The sequence below is a fragment of the Triturus cristatus genome, chromosome 6, assembly GCF_964204655.1.
Source record: "Triturus cristatus chromosome 6, aTriCri1.1, whole genome shotgun sequence".
NCBI classification, from domain to species: domain Eukaryota; kingdom Metazoa; phylum Chordata; class Amphibia; order Caudata; family Salamandridae; genus Triturus; species Triturus cristatus.
The window spans coordinates 112,325,865-112,339,455 of record NC_140589.1 but is presented as its reverse complement, the minus strand read 5'-3'; the positions used below and the strand labels follow the sequence as shown (position 1 = coordinate 112,339,455).

The following is a 13,591-nucleotide window of genomic DNA, read 5'->3' as shown; positions in this document are numbered from 1 at the left end:
TGACGAAAAAATTAGCAAGATGGTAGCACTTGTATTTAGAATTAAGGCTCTAATGTTTAAAAGCAGCATGGTTCGTTATAAACGCCATGATTTGATTGAAAGGGATATTAACAAAATACCATTGAATTCTAACAATATGCTCAGAATTAGTTGTAAATAAAGTTTTTGTTTATGTCACACATGATTGGACAACAACCACCATGTGACATATCTTGTGATTGGTTATCCCTCCGCATGTGTGATCACATCCCGTATCATGTGACACAGCCGAACAGTACATCTAGTGGAAACTAACATTACTCGGGTCAGACTTCACGCAGCGATTGCGGTGTGCGGAGGACCCCTTAATCTGGCAAATCGAACTTATCATACAAGTAAGTCATCGCATGCTGAAATTATGTAGCTCAACCGGTTGGTTGAACGCTGGCTAAATAACTAGGAATAATGGAATTACGTAGCTCAAGCAGGGAATTGGAGCGTTAACCCATTTGATACACATCGTTATATATAGGAGTCACGTTTTCAACGTCATAAAAGACTTATAAGGTATGCTGCGCTTTAGCTAAAATTGAGTAAACTATAATCCTATGTCAAACACTAAAGGCTTTATCTAGTGTTAAATGGGCGCAAGTGATGTATGGGTTTTTAATTTCGCATAAATTAATTGCGACTCCATGCTAACACATCTGAATAAGGAACAATTGACTACAGCTACAGTATAGCAAAATGTAATACTCTATTATGTGCATTTGCAGTTTTACTTGCATGTTAGCGGCACACCATTCTCTATACAATATCTTAGAGTTAAAATGTGCAGTTACACTTGCACAAGAGCGATGCTCTATTATCTATAGGAGCTCATTGTTCTCACATATTGAAGAAACGTATTGCTCCACAAACAATGTAGATAAAACTCAACCGAGTCAAAAAGAAAAAACACACTTTTAATCACCTATTTTAATCTATATTTCATAGAAAATGCATGCATTTTCGGACAAATATATTGGAATGCAAGTATTTTAGGGCTAATGTTTAATTGACATATCTAATTGAGTCTCAGTTAAAAACGCTTATTCATAAAATAAAAAGATATACATTAAATATCTGATTAATAAGTCGATCCTTCTGCCATCATAAAATATACCTTTGTAATTGATATATTTGCTCTATCTTGCCTAGAGCTATATAAAGGACTGTTTTGAAACTGGATGCTAGATCTGTCTCTAACCAGGGTCAAACAGTTAAAAAAGTAAAAACTAAAGAAGACCACCCTGTTCCTGGATACATACGATTCAGGTATCCTACACAATTTATTGGCTGTAAATCATTTAAAAGCACAACAATAATAATAATGAAAGTCTCTATACTTCCCCAGTGTATACTTATTCCTGACCAAAAGGCAAGATGTGCCTTACTGCCATCAGCAACTTAAAGAGGATCTTTTGATCATCAAGTTAAGAGACAATGTCAATCTTTGGAAACAAATAAGAATATATAAGGTGAAATGCTCACTGGGTGACACTATTGTGATTTGAATCACTTAGTTTATGTGGTGGCCTCTATCTTTTAGTCTATCTTTGGTTCTCAATCTAATTGCTTCTCACATAATATTCCTGCTGGTGAAATCACCCTTGCTATCATCAACTCAAAATCTATTGAGCTACTCTGATCTGATTCACTGCCTTTTAATCTCTTAAGTGCAAACACCAAACAAATCACGCTTTTATGGCGGCATAGAGTTTATCATTAAGGGAGAACCTTGTATCTTATATATATTCTCTTTACAGAAACCAACCTTTATCTACTGTGGCCTATTTTCCTGACGAAGGCACAGCTCGGTGCCGAAACGCACGAACGCAACAGACCATGTGTGCCACATTGTCTTTTTCTCTTTTAAACTATAAACTGTTATCATTGTACCTACTTGAAATGAAGAAAAGTTGTAAATTGTACACTAGCCTTCTGCTGTATGAATGAGGATGATTGAATGAGTTTACATGGAACCTTCTTTTTTAATTAAATGAATTTTCTACAACCAATATCAATAAAAATCATGTTTATTTCGTAAAAAAATCCATATATAGTTGGTTCTCCCTGTGATTCATGTGTATATGCTATCAATTGTTCAAGTCATAAGATGTTGATAATATTGTTGCCTTAAGTCTGTAAACTAGCAAGTTCGAGGGGAGACAGGCCTGTAGGGCTGGGGCCAAGTCAGCGGGCGTCATCCTCTTGTTAGCTCTGCACGGATCTACATCTTTCTTTTCTTCTTGTAGGTAGGCTGGATCTGAGGAAGGAAGGTTCAGGGTGCCCCCTCAATTCTAAATCTAGGGGCGTTACAGGTAGGTAAAGGGCAGGGACCAATTGATCCCTTCACCGGGGTGGGTACACCCTCTATTCAGCCAGATCTCCAGTGGGAGGGGGGCAGAGTCCCCCCATCCTCAAGATGGCAGTGATTCGAGGTGGAGCTTCACCTCACCTCCCCCACCTGAGGGGTGGGGTTGGCAGAGTTGGGCACACCTCTTTCTCACTTGTTTTTCCTGCCTATTCTCCCGCCCAAAGTGGGGGGTGGAACCAGTGGGGACCAGTTGCTGAAAGCAGCAAACTGTCTGGAGAGGCTCACAAAGGCGGCATGCCTTTGAAGCTTCTCCTTCGTGAACCCTGCCCATCCTGGGGGAGGAGGCTTGGCACCTCGTCTCAGGATGTGCATGGTTTCAGGCCTCCGGGGGTCCAGAAACATGTCTGGTGGTGGCAGCCAAAGCAGCAACTCAGTCAGGTCACTAGGAGTTGGTAGAGTTTCAGGGGGCATCTCTAAGATGCCCTCTGTTGTGCATTTTACATTAAATCCTACACTGGCTTCAGTGTGGGTTTAATGTGCTGAGAAGTTTGATACCAAACTTCCCAGTCTTCAGTGTAGCCATTATGGTGCTGTGGAGTTCGTAATGACAGACTCCCAGCACCATATACTCTTAATGGCAGCACTGCACTTACAGTGCCCATGAATGGACTTGGGCACTGTAGGGGTATAGGGCTCATGCACCTGAACCCTCACCACTGGCATAGGGCACCAAGCTAGAGGGGTGACTGATGTATGCCAGGGCAGTGGTTTGTGGGCATGGCACACAGGGATGTGTGCTATGTTGACTCTTCACTTTGTTCTGCACCAAGACACGCAGCCTGCAAAGACAGTGTGCGAGTGTCAGGGTACAGGGCCTCTAAGGGTGGCACAATCATTGCTGCAGCCCTTAAAGGTCTTGCCTGGTCACAGTGCCCTGGGTACCTGTGGTACCATTTACCAGGGGCTGACCTGTGGCCAGAGATGCCAATTGGGTTAGTTTTGGGGAAAGAACACAGGCCCTTGGAACCTGATTGGCAGTGACCCAGGGCACACCAAGAAAAAGTGCATCAGTAGTCTGGCAAAAAGTGGGGGGGTTACTGCAACAGAATCCCACTTTCCTACAGGGTAAAGATCAGGATTGTTACCCGTGGGAGAAATAGTGTTGTAATCTCTCCGGCAGTCAGTAGGTGTTGGATCATTGTCCCCAGCCCCATCATCCTGATCATCAGGTGTATATGGTGGTGGTGAGCCAGCAGGTGAATTGAACAATGGTTGTGACTCAGGGGAAGGAGGTGATGGAGGACGAGGACGACGAGGACGAGGAGGAGGGTTAGTATCCACATGCTTCCCTTTTAAAGGAATGTGGTAAGCTTCTTCAGGTTTAGGTTTGCATTTGAGTGGCAATTTGTTCGCAATGTGTCCAGTTTTTGGATGAATGTACAGTTCCTTCTGTTTCGGGCCCGGTTTTGAGAGCGGAACACCGACACGGTGGGCCTTTAATGGAATCGGCGCATCTGTTTTGGCGCAGGAGGTTTCGGTGCCGGTGTTTTGGATGCCGAGGATTTCGGATCCGAAGACGTTTTCGCCGTCGAAGGAGGTGGGGCTGACTGGGGCTGAGACGGATTTTGACTTTGACCCCGAAGGTTTCGGCTCGGTGCCTGAACGTGGACGACTCAATTTGGAGCTGGAAAGCTTTTGGGTGTGTTTCGGTGCTGAGCCAGAAGGCAGGGTGTCTGAAACATGTTCTCGGTGCCGACCGTGGCCCGAAGGCAGGGGTGGGACCAGAGCCTTTCTCTTGGGCTGAGTTGGACTTTGGGGGAAACGAGGATCGGTACTCATGATGCGCTGCCCTTGCGGGATATCTCCGTCCACATCAGAGCCAGATCCGGGGACGGAGATAGGCTCCTGTTCTCCTATGGCATTGCGGGTCTCTTGTACAGAATCTTCATTAAAGAGGACCGAAATGGAACCGGTGTGTTGGCTCTTCATGTCGCGACGTCTAGCCCGGTGGTCGCGAAGCATATTCTTCGATAGAAAAGACTTGCACGTGTTGCAGTCCTGTTCGTTGTGCTCTGGAGATAAGCACAAGTTGCACACTTCGTGTGAGTCAGTACACGGGAACTTCGCGTGGCACCAAGGAAAGAATTTAAATGGAATCCGTTCCATTGACCGTGTGGCGGACCAAACGTGGGTAGGCCCAACAGCCTTCCACGAGCTACCCGATCGAAAGAGGGATTTTGTAGTAAATACGATACGGAGAGGGGAGCTTGCCTGGCTGGAAGCTGGCCGCCTTGATCTAGTGCTGCGCCACACACCGCTGTTATCCATCAGAAATCCGTGCTCTATCTAGCTCAGTCAGTGGCGGCGACGACGGATCTACACTCCTGTGACCTCGGGCATTAGAATGCTGTGCTTGCTTTCATCAGCTTCCTGCTGGGGGTCTTCAAACCGCAAGTGAGCGGTCGCAGCGTGGTGCGGCCTACTGCCCGTGCGGCTGTGGGAGCAGCCTGCCGTGTTTCCTGATCTCTGGGCTGGGGTTGTTGGCCCAGAGCCGGCGGGTGCCCCGACTGCAACTGCTGCCGCTGCTGACGTCCTGGGCTGACTGGCGATCCCCGAGAGGAGCCTCGGGGCTACGGCGATTGCAGTGTCCCTGTTGCTCAGGTGCGGCCTCGATACGCGCGGGGGACTGCCTGGTCTGTACCTGTGTGGCAGTGCAGCTGGTGCAAGCACGGCGCGGCCGGAGATGGCCCTGCGGGCCCTGAACCTGACCGCGTGCGTCTGTGGCTGCGGTCGACCGGAGCTGCTGCCTGGCGCGGATCTCTGAGGTGAGGCATTCCTAGACTGGGCTGCGGGAGAACCGGCTCTGTGTCTGTTCCCCTAGGTGATGCGCGGCCTCCTTTGCGGCCTAGTCCAACAATTTGCCTCTTGCTCTGTGCCTGGCCCGAGGAGTTCCTTGAGGTGTGGTCTCTGCCCCCCGTGAGCACAGCCTTGCAATGTACTGGAGGTTCCCTGTGCCCGGTGGTGTACAACCTTGCACACTGTGGGGGGGCTCTTGATTTGGCCCTTGGACTCGCGACGCGGGCTGCTGGTCCCGGCTTGGGGCTCACTGCTGTATGGTGCTGCCCGGCCTATTCTAGTGGCTATCATCACCTTTGTGCTGGCGCACGCTCTGCGTTACCACCTCTCTCCTTGCTGGATCGGAGGACTGGTGTGTGATGGCTGCCTCCCCATTACTACTGTGTCTGCCTCATCCTTTTGTTCTGGCTCGGTCATCTTGCCCCCCCCCCCTCATTCCCGGTGGTACCTTGCAGCTAGACCTGGCGAGTGTTCTTCTGGGCTGCCCGTTGTGTGGAGGATTTGGCGATGGAGAAGCCTGACAAGTCTCAACCCAAGCTCAACTTTGAGCAGCACAAGTCTCGGCGCTGCGAAGAGTTGGCGGACACTGCGATCTCAGAGTCGGAGGCCCCTGCTGACAATCCAGTTGGCGACATCAAGCAGATCATTGCATTTATGCTGAAGGGTCTCACTGCCATTGACTCGAAAATAGACATGTTGGCCTACAGGATGGATAGGATGTACGAGAGGGTCGATGAGCACATTGACATGGCAGAGCGCCGCATCACAGAATTAGAGGAGGCCCAATCTGACGCTGGTGGCACACAGAAGCGCATTGAGCGCTCATTGACTGCCCTGCAGGATAGAGCTAAGGATCAGGAGGCCCGGTCGCGATGCAGTAACCTTCGTTTTACGGGCCTGGCGGAGTCTACAGCGGCGGGCAATATGAAGACATTTGTGGAAAAATTGCTGATTTCTCTTCTAGATGCAGACACTTTTTCTCACTTATTTGTTGTGGAAAGGGCGCATCGCCCGCTTGGCCCTAGCCCCCAGCCTGGAGCCCCTCCTCGGCCTAGAATAGCGAAACTCTTAAACTACCGGGACAGAGATGTTGTACAAGGCAAGAGAACTGGGAACTTTGCACTATGAGGGCGCTTCCATCTCTCTGTTCCCAGATTTCACCCTAAAGGTACAGGAGGCCAGGTGGCAGTTCATTCTCCTGAAGCGTAAACTGCATGATCAACATATTGAGTACGCTATGTTCTATCCGGAACGTCTCAAGGTCCTATTTGACGGTAAGCCCAGGATATACTCGGACCCGCAGTCCTTACAGAAACCATTCCGGGATTGGGAGAAGGCTGGCAAGCATGGAAAAGGTCGAAATGACGCTCCTGTTCTGAATGTTGTTCCCCGTCAGCCTCGATGACAATGACTGAGAAGATATGAAATTACTATCAGTGTAGTGCTGCTTTGTTGTAATTTGTCATAATATGGAAAGTTATAAAGTTATATATGCATTGCTAACCTGATTAGTGGGCCGGGTAACCTGTTTCAATGGATAAGAGATAGTGTGCTTGCACTAGGCCCGCTTCTCCTTCACTACACTACTCCCCCCGCTAGTTTTTTAGGTCTTACCTAGCAAGCGCAGCGCATGCGCTGCATAGCCTTGGCGAGACTTTATTGTCGAGGGTTTGGTGCGCAGGGAGACAAAACATGTGCGCGTTCAGACAGGCGATGTGCACGTGTACGGCTCCCTTCGAGCTTTCACTTTCCTAGTGCACACGTCCGGACAATACTGAGCACGGCGCCCGCTTCAGGGACACCGCACCTGTTTTAAGCAGTGTGGCAGCCACCCCTAATCAACAAGAACGGCCGTGCCTTTTTCTGTCCCCTTTCCCCTTGTCCGTGTTCCCGACCCCTTCCGTTGTCTCGCAGCTTGTTTAACACGCAATGCACACTGACTCAAGGGAGAGGAGTTGGCCTGTTAGGGCGCTCGACGTCAGACCTTGGGGAACTGGGTTCGAGTCTCGGTAACGACGCTAAACCTCCTGCGATTCTGGGCAAATCACTTAATCTCCCCGCGCCTAACAAAAAAATAAATAATAATAATTGTGTGTCCTCATGTAACGTAACTGGTGCTATGTAAAGCACTCTGATACCTGACTGGATTCGGGTCAAGTTTGCGCTATATAAAAGCCCCCTTAAATACATCAAAACCACTGATGTAATAAAACACCATTTTTGACCAGGAAATTGTGCCACAATACCCAGTGGGCACCGCCAACATGTACGTCAAGTGAGCACGCCACCAACACAGAACAAAACCACCTCCTTTGGCCGCCCGCGATCGATTATGCGGCACTGTCTGGCAGCTCCTCCCTTTTGCCAAGGCGACCGGGAAGCCGAACCAACTTGACACCAAGCGGTCCTCACCAAGAACCTGTGAGTAACACAAAACTGAACGCGACCCTCCCACGAGTCCGCTCCTGCAGGACCACCAGGAAGAAAGGCGCCGGTTCCCCCTGGCCGGCTTGCATGCCTGATACTGCCGTCGCACTCTCAGCGAGTTCCCTCAAGCAGGACCACGCATACTGGGCAACGCGAATAAGAGAGAAACAAAAACAGCACAGCACGGGGGGGGGGGGGTATTTGAACACGACTCTTGATTGCTCGAAAGGTCCCGCGCGTCCACTTTCTGCCTCAGCGAAGGCAGTGGCGGGTATTGCTTTACAACTATAGCTGGCTGATGTATGGAGGTCTCGTTCAAGCGCCTGTGGCGGTTATACACATTATTCGGCACAACATGATATCCATACGAGCATTGACTATTAGTTTATTTCACAACCTCTGATGCATAAGGTACTGGATTGTTCCGTCCTGGCCCGCTCTTTTTCGGACCAGTCACGATCACAGTGCCCCATCGCACCCCCGCCCCCTTTTTTTAGTGGCGCTTTCCTTCTTATTCATTATTCAATTCTGTTTTTCACTCTGAGCGACGCGATCTCTGAATTTTTCGATATCAATGCGGGCTCGGTCGACTCCTTCACTATGGTTTGGGAGGAGTTTAAGGTTTTCATTAGAGGTGTTGCCATCAGTAAGCATGAGGGCGTTCTCCGGGCCATTCGCGGTAGCCTTGCTTTGCTGGAGACCAGTCTGTCGGACCCTAAGGCGCGTCTATCTCTCGCTAATGATCCCGATCTATGTGAACAACTCAAGGCCACACTGGCTGAAGTCCATGAGGAAGCTGACAGTGAGGGCAAACATATGGGCAAGAACGCGTCAGCCAGAGCCTATGGTGAGACTGATCGGCCGGGCTCAGTGCTGGCGGCGATGGCCCGTCACCGTCTAGACTCTGGGGGCATTGTCGAACTTAAGGGTGATGATGGGTCGATCCTGACGGAACACACTAGAATCAATGCTAAGTTCCGCTCCTATTATCAGGAGCTCTATTGTTCTAAACTTACCCCTAGCGATAATGACATTTCTCACTATTTAGAATATATACAGCTACCCTGGCTACAGAACTGGCAGCGTCAGTTTTTTGATGCGCCCCATTGAGGTGGCGGAGGTTCGGATCGCTCTGGGGTCAATGCGTGAGGACAGTGCCCCCGGGCTGGATGGTCACATTCTATAAGGGTTTCAGTGATCTTCTGATTCCACATCTCATATCATTCACGAGATAGCCGCAGACAGTATAATGCCCTCCTCCATGCGCAAAGCATTGAATCATTACTCTGTTGAAGCTGAATAAAGACCCTCGGAGGTGCCCCTCTTATCTTCCGCTCTCACTACTTAACGTGGACACCAAACTTTCCGCGAACATTTTAGCTAGTCGTCTGTCGCCACTACTCCCTCAGCTGATCGGCCCTTAACAGGCTGGGTTCATTCCGGGACGCACGCTATTACATAGTCTCCGCACGGTTTTTGGAGCCCTGCAGCATGTTCGTCCTGAGGTCAAGGCTGCTGTGGTTTTTTAGATGCAAAAAAAGGCTTTTGACTTGATTGAATGGAAATGTATGCATGCTGTGTTGCGGCGAATGGGTCTATCTGCAATTGGTCTCGGTACTATATAATTCCCCAGTAGCTTGAGTGCGCATGGGCGATGTTGTCTCTGCCCCGTTTCAAATTTCGAGGGGTACCCGACAAGGGTGCCCGCTGTCCCAGTTATATGCCGTTGCTGCTGAACCCCTGCTGCGGGCATTGCGTGAATATCACGGGCACAGGGGGATTAGATTTCCTCATTACAATCTCATCACTTCTGCCTACGCCGACGATACACTTTTATATATCCGTGATTCTGAGATTCATCTATCCCCCGTGATATGCGAGGTGCTGCGCCTTAAATCCATATTGTATCCACCGACGCCTTCCACTGTGCAGTTTCCGCTCTACTTCCCACTACAATGGACCACTGACCCGGTGCGCTATTTGGGCATTCAAGTTCATTCTGATGCGGATGTGGAATAAAAGCTAGTTAGGGTAAAGTGGTTGATAAGTACGGTGATGACTTGGACAGATGGATAAGACTTCCATTGTCCTTGGCTGGCAGAGTAATTTTGATGAAGATGGTTGTGCTCCCTCGCCTGCTCTTTCTCTTTGTTAATATTCTATTAGTGGTGCCCGAGCATCTGTTTCGAGAACTCTGGTCTCTGATGACCACATTAGCGTGGGCTGGTAAGTTCCCTAGAGTCGCCTTGGACACTCTCATGCTTTTGTACACAGCTGGGGGACGGAGTGCTCCGAATTTTGAACTGTATTACAGGGCTGCGCAGGCCTCTCATGCATACAGTTGGGTGCACAGGCCCCATGATTTACCTCACCTTCAGATCGGGCGGGTTGCTGCTGCCCCGCACTCACTGCCTCGCTTCCTCACACAGGCCCCAACGAGACGCTGCAGAATACTGGACTCGATCAATTCTGTTGTTCATGTGTGGAATGCTTTGCTTAGAATGTATGATGGGGCGCAATTATATTCGCCCCGAATGCGTGTGGAGTGGTGTCAATGGTTTGCGCTCAGCTCAGAGAAGGGGACACTGAATTCCCTCAACAAATTGCACATACAAACCATGGACGATTTGTTTAAACGTGGGCGGATAGGTGCTTGGGAAAACTTAGCGGGCACTGATAATACGCACTCGGTACTGACGAGATTCCACTTTTTCAAAACCTGGCATGCTTTGCGGGCGATACTTGGGGAAGAGTTACTGGAACCCTAGGATATTCCTCCTTTGACTGCACTCTTGAGCGCTCAGACCACGTGCAAGTTAATCTCCAAACTATATGCCTCAGCCTTGGCCAATAGTCTTCTTCCCTCAGCAGGGTTAGACAGGCCTGGCAGTTAGATATTGACGTTCCTATTACAGATGAAGTATGGTACTACTGTTGTGAAGTCACCGTAAGATTTCTATTAATGGTCATCATAGGCTTGCCCATTTAACATTTTTAAACAGAGTCTATCACCCCTTTGCGCCTTTTTGGGTACGGTTTGCGTGACACCGGTAACTGTGAGCGCTATTGTACACCGCGTGCTGGGTTTTGTCATCTGGCCTGGCAATGCCCACAGGTGGAACATTATTGGGGAAAGATTTTTCAGAACCTGAATGACATAATTGGGCTCTCCCTTGCTCCGGATCCCTTGTTGGCGCTCCTAGGTTATATTAAACCCCCTAAGAAAAATGTGCGTAAATTGGTGGCGATGGGTCTTCTCCTGGCTAAGCGAAAACTAGCGATGCGCTGGATGAGGGGCCCTGTGCCCTCTGTGGCAGAGTGGGAACACGATATGGTTTATTGCAACAAACAATCAGATACCTATAACGAAATACTCCCTCCGTGTAATCGCCCGAAGAGTTTTTGGGGTCTGTTCGCTCAATATCATGCTGTTCAGCCGGCCTCGGCAGATACACCTGATGACTAGAATATGATTGTGGTCAGTCTCCGTAAAACCAATGTCCTACAGTACTATTACAGATGATTTGGTATTACCCTGTGATGCTCTTATGTCTATTTGCACTATCTATAACAGTATTATGCCCGCCGTATAATTCAATTATAGAATTTTATTACCTTGCTGTGATGTCACCCTGGCCTCATCTGCCCTCCACCCGAATCATCCCCATGCTTTGTATCGGCACTGTTAAGTCTCATTCTTGTTTTTGGTTTATTTGATCTACATTTGTATCATTTCATTTTTCTTTGCATTATTGTACGTGCTGTGTTTTTTGTCTGATTTAAAATGCAATAAAATATAATAATAAATACAATACGGAGAGAACGGAAATATGCGATCAAAAACAATACCATTGAGGGTAAGTGGATTGCGCATCGAGTGGAACCCAAGAAAAGGTGTCAAACCGGAGCGCAGCAATTCCCGTCCAAACCCAATGGCGGAAAAAAACAATCTAACGTGCGCACTATCACCGAAAGGAGGTGTCACCTACCTAGTGACTGGAAAGACTTCTTTGGAGAAAAACAACTTACAAACATCCGGACCCAACACTAAATGGCAGGAGTATGCAAAGCATGTGATCTCCAGCTCACATGCCTCAAACATAATTGTACCTTTTTATACCTACCTATTTGGTCTGGATTCAGTTTCCGAGTATGTGCCATCAGCCTTGATTGAGTGAACAAAATAAATGCTTAACACTCCCTCGGGATAAGCCTAACTGCTCGACCACACTACCACAAAGAGTGCTGTTAGTACTTCCCTAACTTAGCTTCTGCTATACCTCTGGGGACTCACTGGACTCTCTGCACCCTATACCTTATTTATGGTTTAGTATATACAGAGCCAGCTTCCTACAGCATCAAAACAAAAAAAGTAGGTTTCCCCCTACACATCTGAGAGTTACAGTATAATCAATACATAAATAACCATAGCAGATTCAATAATCGGTAAACAACACCATACCAAAACGTATTGCTTAAGGAAGGAATACATACCTCACTTTTAAGAAGTTTAAAAATGTGACTCATAATAATGTCAATAAATAACGTAATAGCTTCCCATTGCTGCAAGTTAGATGAGGAGCGGGAGCTCAGAAATTTTAATATTCCAGCTGAGGAAATGAAAAAAGAGAAATGTATATTAGCAGCGTGCTGAATCTCATCATAATATTCATGCTTGTATTTTATATATTCATAAACACATTGGAGGTTTACAAACTTTCACCACCAAATATTTAGCCCTGAAATACATAACTAAAGCACAAGTTCTAACCTTATAAAAGGTGTGTTCTACAGCCTTGCTTTTACAGATATCTTATCTTTGAAGTTTTCTGAGAACACAAGAATAGATTTGGAAACATTTTCATAGGCTAGATCCAGAAACATTGTCATACCCTCCTAACAAGTCGTAGTGGATGCTGAAGCAGCACCAGGTACTGATCAGTTGTCTCACCAGTGGAAGTGAAATGAACTCACCATGTGTGCAAAGTACATCTGTTCTGATGCCGCTCAGAGGAAAGGGGAAAAAAGAAAACACCAAGCCAACATCATAGCAACAAATAGAACAAGGACCGTCAAAGCCAACAGGCTGCATCTTTTTGCTTTGCCGATGCAGACCTAATGGCTTTGCCTATGCTTTTTGACAATGGTGTTCTGCATCAGATTAAGAAAAAGCATTGGCAAAGACCTATTGGCTTTTATGCTCTACAGCATCTGCAAAAATGCAGATACTATACAGCGTGAACAAATGGCAGAGGCAGGAAACCGCGCAATGATGTGGCTGCATCATTTTTTATGGATGCGCATGCATCATGTCATGCAATTCAATCAGTATTTGCAGGGCTGGCATATCACCTAGGAGAGTATCTTGGTGCCTGAGAAGGTGCAGACTGGGCTTCCTGAAGGCTATTTGATGAGCCAGGTTTTCATTTTCTTTCTGAATTTGAGGACTGAGATGGCCACTCTCATGGGGAAGAGGAGCTCATTCCAACCCTGGCGGGGGGCGATGTAGGAGAAAGCCAGTCAAAAACTTTTGGCACGCCAGATGCGGGGGACATGGCCAAGAGGCAGGCCATCTGAGCTTAGGTATTTGGTTAGGATGTGGAAGTGGCTGCCGTTGTTGAGGTAGACATGGCCCTGGTTTTGTGCCTTGTAAGTGAGGTTGAAAAGTTTGAATTGGGGGCATTTCTGGATGGGGAGCCAGCAGAGGTTTCTCAGTTTCTTGGTTATGTGAACTTGCGTTGGTTGGTTGAGTGGGAGTCTAGCAGCAGTGTTTTATAGGATCTGGAGTTTGTTGGTAAGCTGGGCTCCGATGCAAACCTAGAAGGAGTTGCCATACTCAAGTCTGTTTGTGATAAGATCTCGAGCCACCGTTCTACAGATGTCGAGCAGGAGTCCTTTGAATATTTTCTTGAGCATTGTCAAGATGTGTAAGCGTATTCATGAGACCACATTGGCCTGGCTGGCAAAGGA

At 47.8% G+C, this 13,591-nt stretch overlaps 1 protein-coding gene across 1 annotated transcript in view; it reads right to left on the bottom strand.

The window, feature by feature from the left end:
- Nucleotides 1-13,591, bottom strand: part of LOC146816480 (exportin-5-like) — a 1,728,456-nt gene that overhangs the window by 1,078,395 nt on the left and 636,470 nt on the right. The window contains exon 14 of the mRNA XM_085610324.1: nucleotides 12,116-12,231. Coding sequence (XP_085466450.1) covers nucleotides 12,116-12,231 — 116 coding nt within the window. The remainder of the gene's footprint in view (nucleotides 1-12,115; nucleotides 12,232-13,591) is intronic.